Source organism: Phyllostomus discolor, chromosome 10 (assembly GCF_004126475.2).
Source record: "Phyllostomus discolor isolate MPI-MPIP mPhyDis1 chromosome 10, mPhyDis1.pri.v3, whole genome shotgun sequence".
NCBI lineage: Eukaryota > Metazoa > Chordata > Mammalia > Chiroptera > Phyllostomidae > Phyllostomus > Phyllostomus discolor.
In genome coordinates, this window is record NC_040912.2 from 49,755,217 (window position 1) to 49,782,753 (window position 27,537).

At 39.1% G+C, this 27,537-nt stretch overlaps 1 protein-coding gene across 1 annotated transcript in view; it reads left to right on the forward strand.

Annotated features, from left to right (window-relative positions):
• LOC114508179 (B-cell receptor-associated protein 29) overlaps positions 1-7,483 on the forward strand; it is a 48,690-nt gene extending 41,207 nt beyond the window's left edge. Inside the window, exons 7-8 of the mRNA XM_028526188.2 lie at positions 1,864-1,964; positions 6,532-7,483. Coding sequence (XP_028381989.1) covers positions 1,864-1,964; positions 6,532-6,567 — 137 coding nt within the window. The 3' untranslated portion in view covers positions 6,568-7,483. The remainder of the gene's footprint in view (positions 1-1,863; positions 1,965-6,531) is intronic.
• The last annotated feature ends 20,054 nt before the right edge of the window (positions 7,484-27,537 follow it).

Here is a 27,537-nt window from a genome sequence, read left to right on the forward strand (position 1 = left end):
TTCTACACATTTGATCATTAGCTTCTCCATAGCATGTTGACTTAAATGTTTAGCACATATATATGGGGCATGGCGGGGCAAAAGTAGATTTACAGTTGTGAGTACATGAAACACAGAGTTTATTCTTGTATTATTGTTTATTAATTATGGTATAGTGTTCCATGTAAACAACTGTAAACCTACTTTTGACCTAGCCTCTCTTGTATATTTTTTAAAACTTCTTTCTAATCTGCTGACTTAGACTGGAGCTTCATGGTGAACAAAGGCTAGTATAAAGCCGTTTTTTTGTGCATCATCTTGAGGTAATATCTTTAAGTGCCACTTATATACCTTCATGTTTTTCAGCTTTCTATAAAAAGTGATTTTCTTTGTTCTCAAGGGAATATGCACACAACCCTTAGTAAGAGTGATTAAATAATTTTTCTTCCCTCGTTTTTTTTCAAAAGCGGACCCTTCTGATAAATTCTGTTTTATAATGCCTGCCCAAGTGGAGGCTGAGGCAGGGAAGAGTTAGGATGAGCCTGGAATATCTTGTGCCTGAAGTAAAGTACTCAGAAAAATGGTGGGAACATTAGATCAAAGGATGTCAGAGCCCACCTAAAGGGGGTTCCACTGGCCAAATTTGGGGGAAATTGAGTATAGTAATGAATTACAAATCACTGAAAAAATAGGCACCTCCAAGTTCATCCTGATGGATGGATCAACGGATGGATAGATGAATGGACAGACAGCTGGAGGGATAGATGGGTAAGAAAGGAAGGCTCTTCTTCTTTTTTTAATTTGTATTTATTAATTTTAGAGAGGGACTAAGGGAGGAAAGGAGAGAGAGAAACTTAATCTTGTTCCACGTACTTATACATTCATTGGTTGATCCTTGTGTGCACCCCGACCAGAGATCACCAGCAACCCTGGCGCAGTAGGGCGATGCTCCACCAAACTGAGCTACCTGGTCAGGGCAGAAAGGCTCTTCTTTATACTAGAATGCTGACTGATAAGTGTGGATGGGTTGGTAAAGCTGGAAAATCACTATTTCACAACCATCATAGTAAAGATTGGTTTAGGCAGGAGTTATCGGTGGATGCTAAATGTAAGGGGAAGTTTATCAAGGAACAGGATGTTTACATGGCCTTAATTGTCTTCCCACATACTGCTTCTTAATTACCAGAAAGTAACTATGAAATGGGAAAACCAGTGAGAGGCATATGGGCCTCTTTTCAATGATTTTGAAAGATATTCAACACAACTTATTTCATATTTGTATGTAAATGGATGCATACACTGAATCTAGTCATGAGGAAACATCAGACAAAACAAAATGAAAAACATTCTGTTATTTTTAAAACATCTTATATTTTTAAAAATTTCAGTGTCTCAAAAGATGGGGGCAAGGAGAGCAGGGCAAGACTGAAAAACTATTCCAGCTTAAACTAGAGATGTGACAACTTACTGCAAATCTCTGATATAGGACTGAATCTTGGACAAAAAGTGAAAAAAAGTAATAAAAAGAACATAATTGAGACAATTGCCAAGATTGGAATATGGATGGGAAACTAGAAAAAGTATTAATGTTAAATTTTGTAACTATACTATGGCTATTGTTAGAGAATACCTTTGTTCTTAGGAAATACACTAGTGAAGTATTAAGAAGTAAAGGGTCATGATGTCTGTAATTTATTCTCAGATGGTGCAAGAAAACAGTTTTGTGTGTTTGGAGAGAATACAATAACAAATATGCTGTATCATTAACAGTTGGTGAATTTGTGCAAAGGTCACGAAGGATTCCTTTATTTGTCTTGCAAAGTTTCCGTAAATTTGAAATTATTTCAAAATAAAATTGTTTTAATTTTATTCAATGTTTTCTAGCCCTTTCTAGGGCACAAAATGACCTGGTAACAATGAAGATACAATCAGAGAATCTTTCAAAAGAATACGACCGACTCCTAAAAGAACACTCAGAACTTCAGGTGGGTGACATCTATGTTATGGGCCTAAATTTTTTGAAATTGTAATTACTTAAATCAGCTATTTGGGTTATTTGCTCTTCCCAAATCAAGAGGTTATACTTAATCCTGGCTTTGTTAAGTGATTAAGGAAGACAGAATTTAGAGGGTAAAGATTAGGACATTACATGGAAATACAAGATAATCGTAACATAGAGAATAACTGACATACTAACTTAAAACATCCTAGTTTTTGGTGAAGCTTTAATCAAAAGAATTGAGCCACAAAAACGGCAGCATCAAAAAACACATTGGTTCTAGAAAATTTTGTTTTGCTCTTTGGAATATTTATCATATCCATACCAAAGAAAGACCAACAGTGAAGTCCCTCATCACACTGCTCCTTCTGTCCTGCTCTTTTAAGCATTTTAGGACAAAGCCTATTGGCTTTGATTTACCTGCAATTGATTTGAAAGAGAAATGAAAAAAATCTTTTTGTTGTTAAAGTCATAAAGTTGGGGCCATAGATATTTCTTTCTCTTCCCCTCCAGTCTAGCAGTGTAAGTTCCCAACATTTATTCATGTTGGGTTTGTTTTTTCCTTTCCTCTTGGTCTTCCAGCCCCTAACCTGAATTGATTTCCCAGCCAGACTTTGACCATATGTGGGGAGAATTCAAGGGAGTGACCATTCCACTGGCAGCCCTGGCCATCCTACCTCCTCCCAAGATGGAGGGTCTGTGCTCTTTTTCTTTCAGGTTGGGCTGATCCTTAGAATTTGGCAGCCTTGTGTCTTTCAATCAAGGCTTTTTAGCAATTACAGTTCTACAGTTAACTTCAGTACACTCATTGTTCCAAGACTCATTTCCTTGCATTGTAATTGTCATTATATCTCCAAGGTCTAGCACTGTGCCTGGCGTAAGACAAGGGGACACTATACCCATAGGCCTTTGAGTCAGGCAGACCTGAAGTAACTACTAGCTTTGTGATCTGAAGCACGTTAATGTAACCCCTCTGGGACTTATTATTCTCCATTTGTAAAATCAGAACAATAATAGCACCTGGATCACTGGGTGGTTGGGACTATTAAATAGAATGTGAAGGGTGCCCGCTTAGCATTGTGCTAAGTAAATACTCAAGATAGCTATTAACGTAATTATAATCATCATCAGTATTAATCCCTCTGTAGAAGTTTTGCTGAGAGAATGATATTCTCAACCAGCCACTTGGCCTTCATCTAGAGCCAGTCAAGGGCATTCTGAAGCATATGTGTAATCTAGTATTCCAAGTTCAGTTGCATGTTTGATTTAACTAACGTACTTTGACAATAGGACAATGCAGAGCAGGGTAGATACCCATTGTTTTAAGCCCAGAACACTAAGATCTCAGTTCACATTGTCTGTAGGGGGCAGTTACAATATCAGCAATACCACTACCTTCTCCCCATCTCTAAAACAGTGGTCCTGATGTTGCCAACTTCACTGTGGCATCCTTCAAGATCCACCATGGAAAGCAAAAGAACAGCCCTGGCTGGTGTGGCTCAGTGGGTTGAGTGCCAGACTGCACAGCCAATCAATGTTTCCCTCTTTCTTCCTCCTTTCCCCCGCTCTCTAAAAATAACAATTAAAATGTTTTTAAGAAAGAAAAAGAATGTGAAGGAACACTTCAGAAGCCTCTTCACTTCAGAAGCCTCTTGCCTAGAAATAGAACTTTTTGTCCTCCCTCTTGTGAGGTCAGAATGACCTCACATCAACAAGGGTGAGGACCAGCACCAGTGGACTTTCCCAGAGTGTCAAAAATGTTTAAGAGAAGCAGGAATATTCCCTCATTTTCTTATGGCTAGTGGCTATTGCTTGAATGTTCCCATTGTTGGAACAGTTAATGATTCTCTTAATCCCTGAAGAATATATGTGATAGTGAGATTTCCTCAGCCCATTTTCTTTCCCCCTCAAAAGGCCTCAGCTTGGAGCTTATGCATTCTTGATAAAAAAAATGTTAAAGAACTTTAATGAGTAATTCCTTCCCCAGAAAGTAGGTACTCTGTCATACCCATTTCTTTGAAAAATGACCCCATCCCAGATACCCCAAGTGCCATGCCAAAAATTGGGTCTCGTTCACCAGTGCCTTTAGGCCTGGACCTAATTTCTGCTTGTATCAGGTTTTTTGAAATATTTAATGGATAACATTTAGTAAGGGTGTGGTCTGGACTAAGCACTTCACTTCATGTAGGTTACCCTGTTTACTCTCCATCACAGCCCTCTAAATTAAGGTATTTTAATATCCTGTTTTGTAGATGAGGAAAATGAGAACCAGAGATGTTATATAATGTACCCAAAGTTATTGAACTAAAAAGTGATAGCATTCAAAGTTAGGAAGTATTTCTCCAGAACCTCCATCATTAACCGCTGTGGTCTTTGGCCTGTGCCGGTCATTGGACTATATTCTGGGATTCATCCTCTTCCCATTGCTCCTCTGCTCCATATCTCAGGGAGATAGATGTATTTTTCTGGGCTCTATCTCTTTCCACGGTTGCAGTTCCCACTGGTCAGCTTCCACCTGGTGGCCCTCACTCCTGGGATCCATAACACTGTCTCCTCCCTCATCCCAGCCTGAAGGGTGGCGGTGGTTTTCTGCTATTAATCCCTTAGGCACCTTACTACCCTGTTTGGTGTGTGTGCCCTCTCATCACTATGAAACCAATCCTTGTAATAAATAACTGAAGGAAAAAAACTCTCAGTGCCATAGTTTACCATTTCTATAAACCTCAGGTAAAATCATTTGACATCTGTTTTCCTTGGCTGCTTCATTACTTAAATCAGTATTATAATACTTTGTGAGCATTACACCAGATCCTCTACAAAAAAAAACAGTTTAAATATTTTTAAACAAGCCCTGGCTGGTGTGGCTCAGTGGATTGAGTGCTGGCCTGCAAACCAAAGGGTCTCTGGTTCACTTCCCAATCAGGGCACATGCCTGGGTTGCAGGCCAGGTCCCCAGTGAGGGGCATGTAAGAGGCAACCACACATTGGTGTTTGTCTCCCTCTCTTCCTCCCTCCCTTTTCCTCTCTCTAAAAATAAATAAATAAAATCTTAAAAATATGCTTTGGAAAAAATATTTTTAAACAAGAAAAGCTTTATATAGCTATAAAATGCTAGTAATTATTTCTTGATTGGACACATTTTTTCCCATTCACCTGCTATCCTATCCACAACGTTGTCCATTATGAGAACATGTGTAAAATTCTGAGATCCAGGTGTCATTAACTGAGAACCATTGTCTTAAAGTGACTCTTACACTTTGATATCCACCTTCGGAATCCAAATGGAGAATCAAAAGATTGCTGTAGACCATCTATGGTGAAAAGCTGTATCACATTGTCCTGTATGAATCTTACTTCTTTTGTCAAACTAACCTTAACAATCGAATAATCCTGAGTTCTTTGAGAAACTTAGCTTTCTCAATTTTACATAGTTGATTTACTTTAAATAAAGTTATCATAAAATACAGAACTGTAAAACATTAAGGAAACAAAGGTGGTAGAGGGGAAAGCTGGTTTCTTTACTGAAACAAATCCCAATTTGTAGCTTTTCAACCCCTTTGGGTTTCCCCATCTGGTCCCCTATTTGAAATATTAGGAAACAGTCCCTTCAGAAAATGTAGTTTTTGCTTTTCCTTGTTTGCCCTGGCTCTCTTCTAGAGAAGAAAAAACAGAACTAAGGGTTATTAGCAGCACAAACGCTTAAGCACCTGCCAAATTTTTTATTTCATTTTGGATAATCACCCTTCACTTAAGGGACTTGTCCAGAATAACAGCTCCATTAAAGCTATAATTTTATCTAAAGTGGTAAGAGATATGTAAACACATGCAGTGATACACTGTCATTTAAAATGCCCCCTCTAATCCTGTTTTCTGATTTGGTTGCTTAAAGTTAATGTTATTAAAGTTGTTCTGAAAGCATCAATGCTCAGCCTGAATAAGATCTTGATGACCTTCCCATGTATATGCAATAATACTACAACTCTATTTTATGACATTTTTTCCTGCATGTAGACTTGTACCTTGTTAGTGCAAATGATTTTTTAAGATTAATTTCTATCCGATTTTCGTCCAGTTTTAAATTATGTATTATAGTCAACTCTTAACATGATCAGTAAAGAGTATTATTTGAGAAGGTAGTTCTATTGTCAAATATCTGAAGAACAACAATAAACAAAGGCCAGCCCATCTGGATTTCTGCTTTCCTTTATTTTTTCTCTACCAAAAAATCTTAATTGGATTTGCAAGAGGAGAATTTTAGAAATTTTGTTTTCCTGATATAAGTGTGAAACTAAAGCAAAATAGATTGAGACAGGCAGGGAAAGAAACTTAACAAGAGTGTTATTTTCCCTTTTAGACATTTTTTTCAAATAAAATCCATCAGTTTTGTGGTTTTTAAAATTTGAGACCTTCTCAGTCCATACTTCACTTTTATTACTCTTATAATTAATAACTATACACAGAAAAGAGAAAAAATTTAAAGTCCTTGTCATATCTATGAATCTGCTTCTCACTCTTTGCTATGACTACTTAAGTCATTTTTTTTTTTTTTGCAGGGTCGTCTAGGAAAAGGCAGCAAGAAAGGCCAGTGAACTGTATGAAAGAAGATTGCGACACACATGTCAAGATAATGAATTTGTGATCATGTTAGCCTCTAGAAAATTTAAAATTCAGTCCAGAAAAATGTACTCTGACCAGCCAGTATTTTTTAAATGTCATGCACAATGGCATCATCACAATATTTGATGATGTTTTACACATGTTGTACAGTACTCTGGCTCTTAAATAAAATATAAGCATGTTGCACACAATATTTATATATTCATAGTAACACTGGTGGATGGTGGTTGTTTACCAATAGAAGGAAAAAGTCATTAGCCAGTTTCTTCCAAAATTAGATTTTTAAGTTGCATAAAACCATTAATAGCCTTTAAATCTTTGATGAGGTTCCCCTACTAATAATCTAATTAATCATATGATGATAATGATTATGTATTTGAGTATAGTATCCAGTACCAGCAAATGTGTTCATAGGGATATTAAATAAGGGTAAATGATCACAAGTTGCCACTATAGAGAAGAGTCAGAAAGTGCAAAAAATAAAAACAGTGACCTTAGGCTTTTTAAGACTGATGATACTATGGTTTACTCTCATGAGACAGCTATATTTATAATTTTTGTTACTGTGCTTCTGCAACTGTTGGACTGTTTTTGTTGACATTTGTGTTAATAACATAAGTGTTCAACCTTTTAAAAGTTTATTTAGGAATGGAGTTTACATCTATTTGCATTAACTGTTAGAGCACTGAACTGAAATTATTTTACAATAATGAGGAATTCTTGACTCAGAAAGTTAATGTACAACATATTAAAAAAAAACAAGTATTTCCCATTGCTGTGAGAGTTACTAATTATACAAATATTACCTCAAATATACATCGGGAGTCACGGTTTTTCTGAGATGTTTCTGTACTCTGGAAGCTAAATAATAATATTTTTTCATTCAAATATTCATTTAGAGTTTCCTTTAGATGTTAATCATTACAACTTTAACATGATTTAGGTTGTTCTAGTGTTTAGACATCGGAATTATCTTCCATGTCTCAAAAACCTAAATATAAAAGAAAATGGAGCCCTGGCTGCGTCACTCAAATGATTAAGATGTTGTCCCAATACACCAAGGTGTTGTGGGTTTAATCTCCAGTCAGGGCACACAAAAGAATCAACCAATGTTCCCAATACCATTTATTGAAGAGACTTTATTCCATTGAATGCTCTTGCCTCCTTTGTCAAATATTAACCATGAAGGCATGGTTTTATTTCTTGGCTTCCTGTTCTGTCCCATTGATATTTATGCCTATTCTTATTCCAGTACCAGGCTGTTTTGATTACAATGGCCTTGTAGTATAGTTTGATATCAGATATTGTGATACCTCCAGCTTTGTTATTCTTTCTCAAGATTGCTGAGACTATTTGGGGGTTTTTTGGTTCCATATAAATTTTTGGAATATTTGTTCTAGATCTGTGAAATATGTCATTGATATTTTAACAGGAATTGCATTGAATCTGTATATTGTTTTTGGGTAGTATGGACATTTTAATAATGCTAATTCTTCCAATTTGTGAACATGGGATATGCTTCCACTTGCATTATCTTCAATTTCTTTCTTAAATGTCCTATAGTTTTCTGAGTACAGGTCTTTTACCTCCTTGGTTGTGTGTGTGTGTGTGTGTGTGTGTATTCCTAGGTACTTTATTATTTTTTTGTTGCGGTAGTAAATGGGATTGTTTTCTCAGTTTCCCTTTCTGATAGTCCATTACTGGTATATAAAAATGCAACTGATTTCTGAATACTAATTTTTTTCCTGCTACATTGCCAAATTAATGCATTAGATCTAGTATTTTGAGTGTGTGGAGTCTTTATGGTTTTCTATGTACAGTATTATGTGATCTGCAAATACTGACAGATTTACTTCTTTCTATCCAATTTGGATGCATTTTAATTCTTATTCTTGTCTGATCACTGTGGCTAAGACTTCCAGAGTGGTGAAAGCAGACATCCTTGCCTTGCTCCTGATCTTAAGAGAAATGTGTTTAGTTGCCCATTGAGTATAATGTTTGTTGTAGGTTTGTATATATTTCCATTACTATGTAGAGGAGTGATCCATCTATTCCCACTTTGCTGAGAGTTTTCATCATAAATAGGTGCTGAATTTTATCAGATTGTTTTCTGCATCAATATAATCGTGATTTTTATCTTTCATTTTGTTTATGTGATGCACCACATTTATTGACTTGCAAATATTGTACCAACCTTGCATTCACAGAATAAATCCCACTTGAACATGGTTTATTTTTAGTGTATTCCTTGATTCAGTTTGCTAATATTTTGTATTGGACCACCAGCTTACCCATACACAAGAATAAACACAAAATAGATAAAAGACATAAATGTGAGCCACAAAATCATAAAAATCCCAGAAGAAAACATAGGCAGTAAAAGTCTCAGACATCTCTCATAGCAATGTTTCTGCTGATATGTCCCCTAGGGCAAGGGGAATAAAGGAAAAAGTAAACAAATGGGACTACATCCAACTAAAAAGCTTGTGAATGGCAAAATAAATTATCAACAAAATGAAAATGGAACCCACTGTGGGAGAGCATATTTGCCAGTGATACATCCAATAAGAGATTACTTTTTAAAACATGTAAAAAACTTAATACAACTCAACACCAGGGAGGAAAACTATTCAATTTAAAAAAATGGGCAAAGGGCCTGAATAGACACTTCTCCTAAGAGGACATACAGATGGCTAATAGACGTATGAAAAATGCTCAACATCACTAATCATCAGAGATGCAAGTTAAAACCACAATGAGATAGCACTGCATACCTGGCAGAATGGCTGTCAGCAATAAATCAACAAACAACAGAGCTAGTGAGGATGTGGGAATGTAGACTGGTGCAGCCACTGTGAAACCCAGTATGGAGTTTTCTAAAAAAAAATTTTTGCATAGAACTGCCTTTTGATCAAACTCCACTACTGGGAATATATATTAAGAATCCCAAAACACTAATTTGAAAGCTCAATGAACTTAGAAGAAGAGTACATGAACTTAGAACTTTAACCAAGAGATAGGAAACATAAAAGTAGAACTAGAAAGCATAAAAATGACCAATCAGGAAGAATACAGAAAATCAACAATAGAGTAGATGAAGCAGAGCATCAAATCAGTAATTTGGAATATAAGGAAGCAAAAAAACACCCAATCGATACAGCAAGAAGAAAAAAGAATCCTAAAAAATTAGGATTGTGTAAGGAGCCTCTGGGACAACTTCAAGTGTAACAACATTCATATCATAATGGTGCCAGAACGAGAAGAGAAAGAGCAAGAAATTGAACATCTATTTGAAAAAAATAATGACAGAAAACTTCCCTAACCTGGTAAGGAAATAGACATACAAGTCCAGGAAACAGAGAGTCCCAAACAAGATGAGCCCAAAGAGGCACACACCAAGACACATCATAATTAAAATGCCAAAAGTTAAAGAGAAAGAGAATTTTAAAGCACCAAGAGAAAAGCAGTTAGTCACCTGCAAGGGAGCTCCCATAAGACTGTCAGCTCCTTTTTCAGGAGAAAATTTGCAGGCCAGAAGGGATTGGCAATAAACATTCAAAGTGATAAGAAGCAAGGACCTACAACCAAGATTATTCTCCCCAGCAAAGCTATCATTTAGAATCAAAGGACAGATAAAGAGCTTCCCAGAAAAGAAAAGGCTAAAGAAGTTCATCACCACCAAACCAGTACTGTATGAAATGTTAAACAGTCTTCTTTAAGAAGAAGGGAAAAAAAGATTTAAAAAATGTGATCAACAAAATGGCAATAAATATATATCAATCAACAATTTAATTAAAAAAAACAAAATGAACAAGCAGAACAGGAACAGACTCATAGATACAGAGAACATTTTAATAGTTGCCAGATGAGAGTTTTGGGGAGAGGGGTGAAAAAGGTGAAGGGAGTAAGAAGTACAAATTGGTAGTAATAGAATAGTCAAGGGAATGTAAAGTACAGCATAGGAAATATAGTCATAACCTTCTAATAACTGTATGGTGTCAGATGGGTGCAAGAGTTATCAGGATAATCCTTTAGTAAGTTATATAATATCTAACCACTGGGGTATATACCCGAAACTAATATAATAATGTATGTCAACCATAATTGAAAAATAAAACTAATTTTTAAAAAACAAACAAAGAGCCTTGGCTGGTGTGGCTCAGTGGATTGAGTGTGGGCTGCAAACCAAAGGGTCACTGGTTGGACTCCCAGTCAGGGCACACGCCTAGGGTGCAGGCCAGGTCTCTAATGGGGGGTGTGCAAGAGGCAATCAAACATAGATGTTTCTCTCCCTCTCTTCCTCCCTTATCCTTTCTCTAAAAATAAATAAATAAAATCTAAATTTTTTTCTTAAAAGTGAACAAAGAAACTTGGTGGCTTAAAACAACAAAAGTATTGTCTCATGGTTCTAGAATCCAGAAGTCTAAAATCAGTTTCATTTGTGTCTATAGGGTCATACTCCTTCAGCAGGTTCTAGTGAGGTGTCTGTTCCTTGCCTCTTCTAGCTCTGGTAGCTACAGCACTCCAGTCCCTTCCTTCATGGTCACAATGCCATTTCCTCTTCCTTTGCCTCTGATAAGGATACTTGTGATTGCCTTTGGGGCCTACCCAGATTACCCAGGATATTTTTTCCATTTCAAGATCATTAATTTAGTCATGTCATTTCTAATATAAGGTAATATTCACTCTATTTTATTATTATTTTTAATCCATACCTGAAAGCATGTTTATCAGTTGATTACAGAGAGATATGAAAGGGGGAGAAAGGAGAGAGAGAGAGGGAGGGAGGGAGATATCAGTGTGAGAAATGTCAATCAGTCGAACATTCACTCTTTTGATACAGAATATTCCCAGTATTAGGACATATCTTTGGGGGAGGGTGTTATTCAGTTCTGTCATGTTGACATCACTTTTGGCTATAGAAGGAAGGAGTAATAAAGTCTTATGTTTGTTTAGAGATCAAGGTGGAAAGCAACATTGTGAAGATAATTAAGTAAACTAAGTAAACTAATTAGAGAAAAATGTTAAAAAGAGAAAACTGAAATTTCATAAATTGGTTTTCAAGAATTCTCAGAAAGGCATGCTGAAAAACAGAAAAATTCAGAAGGGCTTCATGGGCTTTAGACATGTATAGAAACCACTCAAACACAAGGTATATCACATGTCAGCAAGGCTGGGTATGGGACGTTCAGTTGTGATGGAACATGGATGGAAGGAACAGTGAATAGACAGTAGGCAAAGGAGTAAGAATGTAGGACCAGGCTAACCTACAGAGGTAGAGCAAAACTACAGGGGCAGGTACATCCAAGTGGCTGTGGTTGGGAGACCTAAGGAGGAAGTAGGAATGTCACTATAGACAAGCAGAGACCAGCACCAGAACTACAAGCATGGATATTTATTTAGAGATCCTTGCAGGCTGGTGGCATCTAGACAGTATCATAAGAAATAGTTAAATTGTTAAAGCTCCAGGCTCTAAATTGGGGTTCAGGGTACCCTAGTAACCAGTACTGGGCCCAAGATATAGCCAGATAAGCAACAAGGGTGACTCCTACCAAATTCTAGGATACTTGACTAGAACTTATTAAGTGCTACTTTCTGGACTCCAGAACCTCAAGTTGGAATTGTAAGTAGGGAGAGGGAATTTGATGAAACTGTGTAACGCTAACAGAAGAGGACAAGAGTGGCACTCCTGTGTTTGAGACCATAGTACAGCTGTGCTCTTAAAAGACATAAAGAAGTCATTATTGACAATAGAAAGGAACACAACTTAATATGAATTGTAACTAAATCCATAGAAGACATGTTCATTTTTTGCTAACCACCATTATTGGCAAGGAGAATAATAACTAACAGGCATAGTTTGAAGGGCATTTTGGTATTGTGGTAAAGTACACAGGTTCTGAAGCTCAAGCTCCTGGTTCAAACCCTGGATAAATCATGGCAATATTTGGTTTAACAAATTACAGCTAACTTGTGTTCATAAAGACTAGTTATCTGGGGGAACCAGGACATCTGAATTCTAGATGCAGATCCTGACCCCGAGTCAAACGATTCATGTTACCTTGGGAAAATGACTCAGACTTTTGAGGCCTCAAGTTGCCAGTCTGTAAAACTGAGGGTTGAAGTCTAGGATTACTTAAATTTACACTTGAATTCCTCTCATGAAACCTTTGAAATCCTCATGCTTTTCTCTTTTTCTTTTCTTTTAAATATATTTAATTGATTATGCTATTACAGTTGTCCCATTACTCCCCTTCATTCCCCTCCACCCTGCATACCCTCTCCCACCCACATTTCCCCCAATTCAGTTCATGTCCATGTGTCATAAGCTCTTTAGCTACTACATTTCCCATACTATCCTTGCCCTCCCCCTATTTTCTCCCTACTGTCTATGCTACTTATTCTCTGTCACTTTCCCCGCTCTCTCCTCCTCCCACTCCCCTGTTGCTAACCCTCCATGTGCTCTCCATTTCTATGGTTCTGTTCCTGTTCTAGCTGTTGCTTAGTTTGTTTTTGTTTTTGTTTCAGGTGTGGTTGTTAATAATTGTGAGTTTGTTGTCATTTTACTATACATATTTTTTTATCTTGTTTTTCTTAGATAAGTCCCTTTAACATTTCATAAAATAAGGGCTTGGTGATGATGAAATCCTTGAACTTGACCTTATCTGAGAAGCACTTTATCTGCCCTTCCATTCTAAATGAAAGCTTTGCTGGACAGAGTAATCTGGGATGTAGGTCCTTGCCTTTCATGACTTGGAATACTTCTTTCCAGCCCCTTCTTGCCTGTAAGGTCTCTTTTGAGAAATCAGCTGACAGTCTGATGGGAACTCCTTTGTAGGTGACTGTCCCCTTATCTCTTGCTGCTTCTAGGATTCTCTCCTTCATTTGTACCTTGGCTAATGTAATTATGATGTGCCTTGGTGTGTTCCCTCTTGGGTCCAACTTCTTCCTGGACTTCCTGGGTGTCTATTTCCTTTGCCAGAATAGGGAAGTTCTCCTTTATTATTTGTTCAAATAAGTTTTCCACTTGTTTCTCTTCCTCTTCCCCTTCTGGTACCCCTATAATTCAGATGCTGAAACATTTAAAGATGTCCTGGAGGTTCCTAAGCTTCTCCTCATTTTTTCGAATTCTTATTTCTCCATTCTTTTCTGTTTGGTTGTTTCTTTCTTCCTTCTGGTCCCCTCTATTGTTTTGAGTCCCAGTTTCCTTCTCATCACTATTGGTTCCCTGTGCATTTTCCTTCATTTCTCTTATTGTAGCCTGCATTTGTTCATCTAATTTGGGACCAAAATCAACCAGTTCTGTGAGCATCATGATCACCAGGGCTTTGAACTGTGCATCTGTTAGGTTGGCTATCTCTCAGTCGCTTAAAAGTACTGGTTCTGGGGATTTCAATTCTGTTTTGAGCCATCTTCCCCACCCCCTTTAGTCTGGTTGCACCTGTTAAGTATGAGGGGGCAGAGCCTTAGGTGTTCACCAGGGTGGGGCACCCCAGTTGCTGCTTTGTGAGGCTGTATGTGGGGGCAGGCTCAAGAGGGAACAGTGGTGCTTGCTCTGCTCTCCATCTGACTTCAGTCCCTTCTGCCACTTCCCACGAGCAAACTGGGCCCCTCTGGTGCCCATTCCTGTGTGGGTGGGCTTGTGGACCCTGTGGGACTTTCCAAGGACCTCTCCTGTGAGGCTGGGAGTCTCTCCCTGCACCTCAACCCCCACAGGTGTTTTCAATGTTTCAAGGCTCTGTTTCCCAGCACTGGGATCCTGGGTTGCTCATAGTGACTTGCTTCACAATTGCCACCTTGCTGGGTCTGCTGGTTGCCACCCCTCAGCTGGGGTCTGCTAGCTGCCGCTTGCATACTCAGGGTCCGCCTGCTGTGGTCTTGTGGCCCTGGATACCCTATACGCTGGGTCCCAACGCTCTCTGCTCTCCGAGCTTCAACCTGCGCCCAGCTGCCTGACTCCACCCCTCCTACCGGTCTGGATGAATGTGTCTATTTTAACTTCTTGGTTGTCCGACTTCCATACAGTTCAATTTTCTGTCAGTTCTGGTTGTTACTCTGTTTCTAAATTGTTGTTGTCCCTATCTTGGTTGTGCGAGGAGGCACAGTGTGTCTACTTATGCCTCCATCTTGGCCGGAAGTCGAAGTCCTCATGCTTTTCAAAGACTACCCAGGCTTTCTCCTTGCTGTACAGTCTGAACAGCTTTGAGAATCACAGTATTATCTTAGTTTATATAGTAATCCTGATTAAGTGCTGTTATGCTCATTTTGGAGATGAGGAAATGGAAGTCTAGCAGGTTTAAATAATTTGTACAAAATTACGTGGGTAAACTTTTGTGAGGCTGGGATTAGATTTTAGTTCCACCAGTTCTAAAGTAGTGTATTTTCTACTTTTCTGTATGTTATTGTCATCAGACTTGATTTCCATATAATAGGCCAGAATCACAAACACTATTTATATATTTACCCATGTAGCTTTAACTTCGATATTCTAAGTGGATACTTTGAGTTGTCATTTGTTCTGTCCTATTTCAGCACTCCCTCCCTTTTCTTGTTATTTATGGTACTGTCAGCCCATATGGTCTAACTCCCATTTCTTACTCCTGTTAAATGTCTCCTACATGTCTTGTTTTCTAGCAGTAATTCTTGACTTTTAAAAGTCTGAAATAAAAGTCTTATATGTACTTGTTCAGTTCATCCATTTTACAATGAAAAATTAAATATGTGTGAAATTGATGTTAAAATGATAGATAATAAACAACAAAGGATGAAACAAATATTGCAAGTAAAACTCTAGTAAATATTTTCCCTTTAAAAAATGGCTTAGAGAAAGAGAGAGAAAGGGAGATAAAAACACTGATTTTTTGTTCCATTTACCTGTGCATTCATTGGTCAATTCTTTTTTAGTCCCCATTACAGGATATGTTTATTGACTTTAGGGAGAGAGGAAGGGTGGGGAGACAAAGGGAGAAAGAGAGATAGAGACAGACAGAGAGATTGATGTGAGAGAGAAACATCGGTTGGTTGCATTGGGTGCCTCCTGATGCACTCAGACCAGGCGCATCGAACCCACAACCTAGATATGTGCCCTGCTGATGCACCCCTAACTGGGGATTGAAACCACAATGTAGGTATGTGCCCTGATTGGGAAGTGAACCCACAACTTTTTAGTGTATAGGACAACACTCCAACCAACTACAGTAATCCACCTGGCCAAGGCCACCAGGCTAGGGCTGATTCCTTTTTTCAACTTTATATTTATTGTTTCCACTATTTTGTAGACGAACCCATTTCCCCCACCTTTGCCCATCAGCCCCTGCCCCCTGTTCCCTCTGGACATCACCACACTATTATCTGTGTCTATGTGTCCTATTTATATGTTCTTTGGTTAATCCCTTCACATTCTTTTTTAAAATATATTTTATTGATTATGCTATTACAGTTCTCCCATTTTCCCCCCTTCACTCCCCTCCACCCTGTACACCCTCTCCCACCCACATCCCTCCCTTTAGTTATGTCCATGTGTCATACTTATAAGTTCTTTAGCTTCTACATTTCCCATACTATTCTTACCCTCCCCCTATCTATTTTCAACCTACAATCTATGCTACTTATTCTCTGTACCTTTTCCCCCTCTCTCGTCCTCCCACTCCCCTGTTGCTAACCCTCCATGTGCTCTCCATTTCTGTGGTTCTGTTCCTGTTCTAGTTGTTTGCTTAGTTTCTTTTGGTTTTGCTTTAGGTGTGGTTGTTAATAATTGTGAGTTTTCTGTCTTTTCACTATACATGTTTTTTCTTTATCTTCTTTTCTAAGTCCCTTTAACATTTCATAAAATAAGGGCTTGGCGATGATGAAATCCTTGAACTTGACCTATCTGAGAAGCACTTTATCTGCCCTTCCATTCTAAATGAAAGCTTTGCTGGATAGAGTAATCTGGGATGTAGGTCCTTGCCTTTCATGACTTGGAATACTTCTTTCCAGCCCCTTCTTGCCTGTAAGGTCTCTTTTGAGAAATCAGCTGACAGTCTGATGGGAACTCCTTTGTAGGTGACTGTCCCCTTATCTCTTGCTGCTTCTAGGATTCTCTCCTTCATTTTTACCTTGGCTAATGTAATTATGATGTGCCTTGGTGTGTTCCTTCTTGGGTCCAACTTCTTTGGGGCTCTCTGAGCTTCCTCGATTTCCTGGAAGTCTATTTCCTTTGCCAGAATGGGGAAGTTCTCCTTCATTATTTGTCAAATATGTTCTCAATCTGTTGCTTTTCCTCTTCCCCTTCTGACCCCTATAATTCGGATGTTGAAACGTTTAAAGATGTCCTGGAGGTTCCTAAGCTTCTCCTCGTTTTTTTGAATTCTTATTTCTTCATGCTTTCCTGTTTGGTTGTTTTTTTCTTCCTTCTGGTCCACTCTATTGTTTTGAGTCCCAGTTTCCTTCCCTTCACTATTGGTTCTCCGTGCATCTTCCTTCATCTCTTTTATGGTAACCTGCATTTTTTCATGTAATATGCACCCAAAATCAACCAGTTCTGTGAGCTTCCTGATCACCAGTGTTTTGAACTGTGCATCTGATAGATTGGCTATCTCTTGGTCGCTCAAAAGGATGAGCCCTGGGGCATTGATCTGTTTTTCTGTTTGAGACATGTTTCTCTCTCTCTCTTTTTTTTTTTTTTTTGGTGTGGTCGCTCCTGTTACGGGACCCCAGTTGCTAGATTGTGAGGTTGTATGTGGGGGCGGGAGGGAACAATGGTGGTAGCTCTGTTCTCCTGGGACCTCTGTCCCTTTGCTGGGGTCCTGGGTTGCGCGCTCTGCCCAGCTCCACAATCACCGCCTCACTGGGTCTGCCAGCTGCCGCTTGTGTACTCAAGGTCCAGCCGCTGCTATCTTGCACGCCCCGGATACCTTATGTGCTCCCGGTTGCCTTATGCGCCCAGTTCTCCCTGTTCTCCGCACGCCACGACCCACGCCTGGCTGCTCCTCTCCACCCCTCCTATCGGTCTGGATGAACGGGTCTACTTCAACTTCTTGGCTGCCCGACTTCCATTCAGATAAATTCTCTGTCAGTTCTGGGTGTTATTCTGCCTCTAACTTCTTGTTGTTCTAACCTTGGTTGTGTGTGGAGGTACAGTGCGTCCAGCTATGCCTCCATCTTGCCGGAAGTCCCCCTCCCTTCACATTCTTTCACCCAGTCCCCTGTCCTCCCTCCCCTCTGAGAGGTGTCAGTCTGTTCCATGTGTCCATGCCTCTGTTTCCGTTTTGTTCTACAGTTTATTTTGTTCATTAGATTTCACTTATGAAATCATACAGTATTTGTCTTTCTTGGACTGGATTATTTCAATTAGCATAATAATCTCTAGTCCATCCATGCTGTCACAAGAGGTAAGATTTCCTTCTTTTTTAAGGCTGTGTAGTATTTCATTGTGTAAATGTCCCACAGCTTTTTTATACAATTATCTACTGATGGGCACTTAGACTGTTTCCAGATACTGGCTATTATAAATAATACTGCAAAGAAGAGGGGGGTGCATATGTTCTTTTTTCTTATTTTTTTCAATTACAAATTAACATACTTTATTATGTTAGCTTCACTTGAATATCCCAGTGATAAGACATTATGTAATTTACTAAGTGATCATCCCAATGAATCTAGTACCCATCTGATACCATAGTTATTATTGACTATATTCTCTATGCTATACTTTACATCCTCATGACTACTCCATTACTACCAATTCATATTTCTCAATCCCTTCACTTTTTCCACCTATGCCCCCTCTTCTCTGGCAACCATCAAACATATTCTCCGTATCTATAAGTCTATTTCTGTTCTGCGTGTTCATTTTGTTTTTTATTTCAATAGTCGATACATAAGTATGTACTACCCTTTTGTTGATCTTTTTTTCCCCTTCTTCTTAAAGAAGACTGTTTAACATTTCATACAGTACTGGTTTGGTGGTGATGAACTTCTTTAGCCTTTTCTTTTCTGGGAAGCTCTTTATCTGTCCTTTGATTCTAAATGATAGCTTTGCTGGGGAGAATAATCTTGGTTGTAGGTCCTTGCTTCTTATCACTTTGAATGTTTATTGCCAATCCCTTCTGGCCTGCAAATTTTCTCCTGAAAAAGGAGCTGACAGTCTTATGGGAGCTCCCTTGCAGGTAACTAACTGCTTTTCTCTTGGTGCTTTAAAATTCTCTTTCTCTTTAACTTTTGGCATTTTAATTATGATGTGTCTTGGTGTGTGCCTCTTTGGGCTCATCTTGTTTGGGACTCTCTGTTTCCTGGACTTGTATGTCTATTTCCTTACCAGGTTAGGGAAGTTTTCTGTCATTATTTTTTTCAAATAGATGTTCAATTTCTTGCTCTTTCTCTTCTCGTTCTGGCACCATTATGATATGAATGTTGTTACACTTGAAGTTGTCCCAGAGGCTCCTTACACAATCCTAATTTTTTAGGATTCTTTTTTCTTCTTGCTGTATCGATTGGGTGTTTTTTGCTTCCTTATATTCCAAATTACTGATTTGATGCTCTGCTTCATCTACTCTACTGTTGATTTTCTGTAAATTATTCTTCATTTCCATTAGTGTATCCTTCATTTCTGACTGGTTATTTTTCATAGTATCTCTGTATTTTTCTATGCTGTTGAAGTATTCACTAGTCCATTTATTGTCCTTATAACCAGTGTTTTGAACTCTGCTTCTAGTAGATCACTTGTTTCCACTTTGTTTAGTTCTTTTTTGGAGTTTTGATCTGTTTTTCCATTTGGACCATGTTTCTTTGCCTCCTCATTTTGGCAGCCTCCCTGTGTTTGTTTCCATGTATTAGGTAGTGCTGCTATGCCTCCTGGGCTTAGTAGAATGGCCTAATGTAGTAGGTGTTCTGTGGAGTCCAGTGACATAGCCTCCCCAATCATTCAAGCTGGGCATTCCAAGTGCATCATGCACCAGCACCCCCACCCTGACCCACCCCCCCGCCGCCCCACATACTCTGAACACTCTCTTGTTGTAATTAAGCCTTAATTGCTGTTGGCACATCAGTGGAAGGGATTTACCACCAGGCCAATCAGCTGCAAGGACTGAGTGTGACCACCAACTACTGTGGAGGATCTGCAAATTTTCTGTTGAGAAAGCAGCTGATAGTCTTATGGGAGCTCCCTTGCAGGTAACTAACTGCTTTTCTCTTGGTGCTTTAAAATTCTCTTTGTCTTTAACTTTTGGCATTTTAATTATGATGTGCTAGGGCCCATGCCATAGAGCAGGACTTACTTCAGTGGGGCTCTGGTGCCTGCTGAGTCCTTCTCTTGAGTGTGTTGCTTGTAGAGGTCGTTGGGTGGTGCTAACACATGATCTGAAGCTGTCCACCAGGTGTGCTGGCTCTGAGGACTTCCAGGAGTTGCAGGCCAATATAATCCACCACCTGTGCTCTGCTCAGAGCTATCCAGCATGAGCTATAAACTGATATTCAGATGGCTGCTACTAGGCTGGGCTTGGAGGTGCCCAGGCAAGGCTGAGCTAAGAACCAAGGCTGGCTGCCACTAGTGCTGGGCTTCGGGCCACTTAGCAAGAGGTATGGGTCATGTGAGGCCAGATGCTGCTTGTTTGCAAGATTTTAGGGAAGTCTGAAGCATGAGCCAAGACAGGCAATTCATGTAAGAAAGCCACTGGAAACAGCTTGGGTGAGCCTACATGTTGGGTGGGATGGGATTTCAGACAATCACCAGGACAGGGCAAACAGTGTGAGCCTCATTGATGGAGAATCAGATATAGTACTTTTGGGGAGGGCTCATCAAAGCAATGGTGGCCTCTGGCAGCAGTTCTGTCTGGTAGAAAGCTTCCTTCCCAGCTTTTGCCCTGATACTGGCAATTCAGTTCCTGCCTAAATTCTTCTGGTACCTTTCAAGCTGCTGCCACAACATTGGAGAGTTCAGAGGGAGTGAGTGAGTCTGAATATGTCTATGCATGGGCCCTTTAAGAGGAACTGCCTGGGACTCCAGAAGCCCTCCATCTCCCTCAGCCTCAATTCCTGCTGGTTTCTACAGCCAGAACTTATATGGACTTGTCTTCATGGCATTGGAACTCTCACTAGAGGCCTGTTGTGGGGCTGGAACCCTTGTTCTTCATGAGGGACCTCTGCAGCCAAGATATCCTTCCCAATTCTTATCTGCCACATATGAGTGTAGGAGCAGCCCTTCCCACATCTCTGCCCTTCCCACTAGTCTCAGTGTGGCTTTTTTAATGGCCTAGATGTAAAACTTCCGTTCAGCCAGATTTCAGGTGGTTCTGAATGATGGTTGTTCTGTATTTTAGTTGTAATTTCAATGTGGTTGTGGAAGGAGGAAAGTACTGCATTTACTTACACTGCCACCTTGACCAGAAGTCCCAAGCTTGTGATACTTTGTTAGTAGTGCTAAGAAACTAATGCGAGTATCATACAGGACAAATCTGTAATGGGATGGACTGAATTTTACAATGTGTGGAAAACAGATTCCCTTTAACATCATTCCTATCTTCTTTTTCCCTTTCAGTTTTATTTCTCTCATTCCCACTGCCACTGTCAAACCAAGCCATTATCATTTCTCATCTGGACTAGTATGACAACTTCCTACTTGTCTCCTGCATACTTTCTCATGTTAATACTGTTATAAATCACATCATCCCCTACTTAAAGTCTTCCTGTTATTTCCCATTGCACTTAACATCAAACTCTCCAAACCTCACCAGGCTCCCATCTTGTTTCCAGCCTCATCTCAGTCTACTTTCTTAGCCAATTATACCTGCCAAGGTTCTGCCAACCACACCTACCAAGTCAGATTCTTCTTAGAACAAACCAAGGTTTTTCCCCTCTCAGGGCTTTTGCAGTATATTCTGCATCCTATATTTCTGAAACACTTGTCATTATCTGAAATTATCTCATTTAAGGTTTGGTTTTGTCTACTGCCCAGTGACTCTGCAGTTCCCACACACAGTAGAACAGTTTCCCTACATGAAGTGGGAGAGATGTTCCTGAGGGGCATGAAGCAATGTCCAGAAATGTTTCTGGTTGTCACTACTATGGAATACTTTTGATGGGTAGAGGCCAGGGGCGCTGCTAAACTCACTCTGCAATGCACAGAATGTCCCCGCCCCCCAAATTATTTGACCCTAAATATCAGTATTGCCAAGGTTGAAATACCCTGCAATAGATGCTTGTGGCAAAGGGTACTAGCTGTCCCCTCATATCTGTTCTTTCTCCTGTGGCAATAGACACCCTGATATTTTCATATCCAGCTGCCAAGCATAAAGACAATATTTACCAATTTCATTATAGGCAGAAATAGAAAGGAATGTCACGTGGTGGTACTTGCTTTATTTTTTCTTCATTTTGTTGCCTGAATCACAGACACTGCCATCCTAGATCATGAGATGGAGGCCATACGAGCTAACGCAACCAGATAGAAGGATGTTGTATCTCTGACACTATAGAGCATCATACCTTAATTGCTCCGCATTAAATAGTTGAATAAGTGAATAACACCAGATATCTGTAATGTACTGTTTCTCTTAATGGTCTAGGCATGAATAAAAAGCCAAAAATATATGTGTCCTATATGCCACAAAACCATCAGCCTATTCTCTTCCCTTTCCTACTTGTGGGGTCTCATATACCTTGTCTTTTATGTTAGGGTTGTAATTCAAAGTTACATTACCTACTTTCTCTGTACTTTCAACTTTTATATTCATTGGCCAAAATTTCTTTTGTTTTTTTCCCGTAGGATGGCTCTAGTAGTGCTTAGTTGTTTTTACTTCATTCAGAAAAATTTTTGTTAGATTGTATGGTGACAGCCATCATATCAGTGTGCATTTAAAAAACTTATCAAAATTGATGAATATTTGCATAGCTTAATATTGAAGATGTAAGAAAATATGAAACATTTTTGGCATATTATGTCCTATTATTTCAAGAAAGGTAAAAATGCAACTGAAATGCAAAAGAAAGATTGTGCAGTATATGGAGAATGTGTTGTGCCTGATTGAATGTGTCAAAAGTCCTTTGTGAAGTTCCATGCTGGAGATTTATCACTGGACAATGTTCCATGGTTGGATAGACCAGTTGAAGTTGATAGTGATCAAATCAAGACATTAAATGAGAATAACCAATGTTGCACCATGCTGGAGATGGCTGACATACTCAAAATTAATGGCTGACATACCCAAATTAATAAAGTTTTGGTGAAAATGAAAAACGTGTCTTTTATTTTATGGAAGAAACCACATGGACTTTTTGGCCAACCCAATATTTAACTCCTTCTACAACATGCAGTGTGCCCCCCAAATATCTATGTATTTTGCACTATTAGACTTTACAAGAGAAAACTCTTGGTCTCTTCTTCCCTCTCTTTACTGTGACTTTTACCACAAGAACAAACATCACACAAACATGAGAGCTTTTGGTTACATCACATATTACACACATAGTGAACAAAAGCTTGAGGTGTAATTGTGACAAAAGTAGGAAAAACTTAAGTCCTTGCAGGGTTTTGTTTTTTGGATCATCCTCTTCCTACATTTGAAGAAAGAACATATATGAAGTTTTGGCTTACTTTCATAAACCAGATGCCTTCCTGGTTAGCCAGGTTTCTCCAGAGAGTGTATCAGTCCTAAGAAATTTTTGTTGTCTCAAAAGCATGAGCAATGGTGAAGAACTTCATTCTCATTCTTCCAAGGGCTGAGAATTTCCCAAAACACAAATGACTCCTAGATGGCCGCTTATCAGCCAAAGGCTTCCTGAAACAACCCTCCATGGGGATGAACAATGATGACTTCACTGTACTAGTCAGTAGGGGCAGTAGATACCATTGAGTGAGCATGTGTGCTGTGTGGCTGTAACATTCAAAATGGCTGAGCGAGTAGAGCAACGAATCTGCATCAAATTTTGAGTTAAGCTTGCACATTCCTCCACAGAAACTATTTGGATGATTTAGAAGCCTGCAACTATGGATAACTAGTGATTGGCAGCTTCATCACAACAACGTGCCTGCTCATGCATCTTCAGTAAATGTCTCCATTTTTCATATTGTGTGGCTGAATACTTTCTGGACAGGCCTCGTTGTATTTAATTTATCCCTGTTGTCAGACATTTCATAAGGATTTTTATTGGCATAAAGTGCTCTAGAAGCAGTAGAGCATCTTGATTACATGCAGGGACTCCCTGGGGTCAAGTCTCATTTCCTTTATTAACTACTCACTTTGAGTCTCACTTTCTTCATCTTTAAAGTAACCATAAATGCTGCTTCCTGGACATGCTGAGAGGATGAAATGAGGTAATACACGTTGTTAACCTAAAAATAAAGACTGTTCAAAGAGAGAGGCAACAGGCACTTATTGAGGTCAATAAGAATTGGGATTCGAGAAACACTGATTCAGGCAGAAACTCAAATAATGTACCAATTAGGACAAGGGATATTTATGAGAAAAGAAGGGGAGCAACTATATCAGTAGAAAGAAAACATTTCAGTTGGTCCAGGTAACATAATACAATAATGTTTATTTTAAACAATGTTTTAAATTTTCAGTCCAGCAGTCATCAGTGTGGCAGTGCTAATAACTGCTGCCTTGCTATCTTTGTGGACAGTTCTTTGCAAGGCACCAGGTTGCTCAGGCCCAGGCCAAAGATTATTTTGTCATTTTAACATTCCAATGTTTGAGACATGTGACCTGCAAAGCAGTTCCTCTGTCCTGGAAGCTCCAGTTCCATGTAAAGTGGCTTCCTTTATATCATTGTTTACTACATAAAGAACTTTTCTGGTGGTAAGCTACTCAAATATTATACAAAAACTGGTACCCAACTGTAACTTGCCCCCATTTAAAAAAATCATTGGAAAATAGATTTTATAAATACATTTTAAAAGTGGACTGCTTAGTTTTATGTAAAGAAAATGTACTGTGGGGCATTTAAGGATGACTTTTCCTGAGAACTTCGAGCAACCATTCCCTTCTCCTCCCTCAGACAAAGCACAGTGTCTGATTTTACTTATGAATGCAATAAATCTTTGCTTATTTGGATTGCTTTCAATTAAATTCTAGTGCATCAGATTCTCTTCAGATGACTCTTCCCACTCCTTGTCTTTAGAATGTATCCTGTTGTTTGATGATTATGACAGAATCAGCTATAATTTTGACCAACTTTCTTTAAAAATTAATTAGTAATTCTCCCTTCCTAGACATTAATGTATCTCCCTTGAAATCCCAGTGGCAGACTTGATGTTGTGGAAGGGCCTGGGTGTGGGATGTTTTAGAAGCCACATGAATATTAACTGCAATTCTTTTTCTTTTCCTTTCCCTGTGTGTGTGTGTGTGTGTGTGTGTGTGTGTGTTTAATAAAGGAAAAAGCAAAGGCAGGGATAGATCCAGGGTGTTTTTCAGCCTACAGCAGATAAAATTTGGAGACTTCTATGTAAAAAAAAGAATATAAAATTACCAAAGTAAAATCATATTTGAACATAAGAATTTATTCAGAATAAAAACAGAAATCACAAGAAATTGCTCGAAGCTTAGAGATCCAGATCCCTTTCTTCTAAGGTCTCTGTCAGGAATGCTCCCTGGTTGGACCCTAGCCCCTCCTTTCTGCCTGGAACACTCAACAACCCTAATACTCCAAGGGTACCTGTGTACTTGAGAGGCCCAAAGCTTTAGCTATATTAACTCAATAAAAATCTGCCTCCCCTGGTTGGGTGGCTCAGTTGGTTGGAGGGTCATCCCATGCATCCAAAGATTACTGGTTTGATTCCTGGTCAGAGCATATACCATATTTTGCGATGTATAATGTGCACTTTTTTGCTCAAAATTTTAGGGAAAAATAAGGATGATCATTATATATGGGTATAATGATTACATACCATGGGTATAATAATCCCGTGGGTGCACATTATACACAACAAAATATGGTACCTAGGTTTCAGGTTCCATCCCCTAGGCACATACGGGAGGCAACTGATGAATGTTTGTCTCTCATATTGATGCCTCTCTCTCTCTCTCCCTCTCCTTCCCTCTCCCTCTCTATTTGAAATAAATAAAAACATATCCTCAGGTGAGGACTGAAGGGGAAAAAGGGAAATCTACTTCTAGGTGTGAAATGGGAGAGCAAAGTGAATATAATCAACTTGTTCAAAACTTCAAAATTTAAAGGAGTATAAATCACAATCACTTTTTAAATTTTACAGTAAGTATATTAGTTTCCTACTACTGATATAATGTAGTACCACACATATTGTGGTGTACAACACTACAAATTTATTCTCTTACAATTCTGGAGGTTAGAAGTCTGAAATGAGTGTTACGGGGACTAAAATCAAAGTGTTAGAAGGGTTGGTTCCTTCTGGAGACTCTTGAGGGAAATGTTTTCTAGCCTTTTCCAGCTTTGCATTCCTTTGCTTTTGGACTCATTTCACCTTCAAAGCAGTCATGGCCTGTGCAGTCTCTCTCACACTGCATCTCTCTGACATTGCTCTTTTGCTTCCCTCTCACATATAAGGACCACTTGATTACAATGAGTCCACCCACATAAGCCCGAATAATTCCTTTATTTACAAGTTAATTGATTTGCTACCTTAATTCCACCTGCTACCTCTTTGCCATGTAATTGAATAAATTTACAGTTTCTGGAGATTAGAATATAGTCATTTTAGGAAGGCCATTATTCTGTCCACCACAGTGAGTAAACTATTCGAGTACCAAGTACTTTTGGAAACGATTTTTGCAATAGATTCCCATAACTTAGCATTGTTTCTGAATTAGACAATCTGTGAGTGAAGCCAAAGCACATTTGTACATTTCAGAATTGAAAGAGAGCAGGCACCAAGCTCAACATGCAAAGAGTAGGCTGTCTTTATTTTTATTTATATTGAAGACAGTTACAGAACTCTCCAAATGGTAGAAAATATCAGATTTTTACATAAAGAAAAGAGAATTGTAAAGATAGCTAAGTGAACACACACTTTTTACTTTCTACTAAGCTGTACTAAAACTATAGTAAAGAGAGTTTTTAAAGGCGTAACCCTACAAGGATAAAGTGTGCGTGAGAAGTAGCACCAACTTTTTGGGAGCTGTGAAATGGATGAACAGTAGTGCTGACAGTAGAACTGGTGAAGAATGAATTCCATTTCCTAAGTGGGATCAGCCAAGAGCAAAGTCCATTTAAACCACCAAATACTCTGTGCCCAGGAATGAGGCAACCAGCTCCTTCTGGCAAAGGGGAGTAGGTATGTTCCCCAATAAGGAAGGTTGGTCAAAAGCTGTTTGAGAAGAAGTTGGAGCCCTAGATGGTTTTCTCTTTCTCCAGACTGCTGGGTGATACCCTCCTTCTCCCCAGCAAAAAAGTTTCCTCTTTGAAAGGGTAGAGCAGAGGGTCTTTTGAATAAATGGAAAACAGAGGCGTTAAATAAATGATGTGTACATACTAATTGCAGAACTTCTTCCTCAGCCCAGAATGATAACAGTCAGTCCCTTACTTCCAGGCAGGAGACTAGACAAGCTTTTCCTAGGCAGGAAACTATCAGACTCAAGATGAAAGACTGGATGACACGGAAATGGTGCTGACACCCAAGGTTCCCCCAGGAGATTCTCTGACAACTCACCAGACAGGTAGGGAATCCCACTCACTCATGCAGAGCTTCCAGGCAGCTCTCCAGTCCCCATACTTAAATGTGAGCAAGCAAACAAACACGAGGAGATGGGAGAACAGCCTCTAATGTGAAAAAATAGAAACTAAAAAACAGGAAAAATGTGGTAAAAATAGAAAGTATTCAGGCAGTAAAAAGTGCATTAAAAAATAACAGCAACTAAACTCTTAATGTCTTTAGAGAAGTCATGGATTCTTATGTTATTCAATGCACCCTAGAAATCAGGAACCACCAAAGTGTCCCAGGTTCGATTCCCAGCCAGGGTACATTCCTGGGTTGCAGGCCATAACCCCCA